The sequence below is a fragment of the Sinocyclocheilus grahami genome, unplaced genomic scaffold (assembly GCF_001515645.1).
Source record: "Sinocyclocheilus grahami isolate Dianchi unplaced genomic scaffold, SAMN03320097.WGS_v1.1 scaffold13292.1, whole genome shotgun sequence".
Taxonomy (NCBI): Eukaryota; Metazoa; Chordata; class Actinopteri; order Cypriniformes; family Cyprinidae; genus Sinocyclocheilus; species Sinocyclocheilus grahami.
In genome coordinates, this window is record NW_015514829.1 from 825 (window position 1) to 1,745 (window position 921).

The 921-nt window shown below is 41.2% G+C and overlaps 1 protein-coding gene across 1 annotated transcript in view; it reads right to left on the bottom strand.

Annotated features, from left to right (window-relative positions):
• Positions 1-3: 3 nt before the first annotated feature.
• LOC107578980 (uncharacterized) overlaps positions 4-921 on the bottom strand; it is a gene marked incomplete at its 3' end in the record, with an annotated part of 1,678 nt that continues 760 nt past the window's right edge. Inside the window, exons 3-4 of the mRNA XM_016264874.1 lie at positions 650-711; positions 4-411 (exon numbers count right to left, since the gene is read on the bottom strand). Coding sequence (XP_016120360.1) covers positions 4-411; positions 650-711 — 470 coding nt within the window. The remainder of the gene's footprint in view (positions 412-649; positions 712-921) is intronic.

Sequence of the window (921 nt, forward strand, 5' to 3'; positions counted from 1 at the left end):
TACCTCAAATCTAACAGTGACTTTTGATACTTCCTCTTCAGCCAGAGTGCAAGAGAACTGATCTCCAAACACAGGACTGCAGCTCTTCTTCACTAAACGCGTCTGCCATTCGTCCAGAACACACTGCATTGAACTCTGCTCCTCATCCTCTCTTTCTGCCCACAGCAACCGCACCCAAACAAATGGGTCCACACTGTGACTGGAGTCTCGCACGGCTAGATCCTGGGCATCCAGCACCGTCACCACCAGTCTAGACTGCAACTGATCGTAGAACAGTGAAAAGCGCAGAGATCCCTGGATGTTCTCCTCTTCCAGATCTGCTATGCTTGCTAGATCTAAACTACTGCCCAGGTTAGTGTAAGAGGTGCCAGGGGACAGGCGGTGGCTCAGTTCCTCATAATGAACCTCCATCTGATGGACAGAGTGTGTATCAGGTCTAATTTTCTAGCATAGTCACATAGTGTTATTGGATATTTAGAAATACACACATGCGGTTGGCAACCAAAGCAAACCATCTGTGAAACATTGTTTTTCATCCATTTTGTTTGATCTAGGTCAAAGCAAGCAAAAACTAAGCAAGCAAACACAGTGCAAAATGGATGAATTCCAGGTTATGAAGATAGTGATGGCTTATGTAAATGAATCTTACCTTAGCGTCATTTGTTTGTGTAGCATACTGAAAACCTCCGCTCCTAGCCAACAGGCCATCTGCTAACAAATTATACACTAGAATCAAATAGATGTTGATAGATATTTTGCATAAACCCCATTAGCATGTGATTTTTATTTTTTAGCATTTTTTTTTAGCATTAGATTTTTTAAATGTTTTTAAAAGAAGTCTCTTATTCTAATCAAGGCTGCATTTTATTTGATCACAAATTCCAGTCTTTAGTGTCACATGATCCTTCAGAAATCATTCTA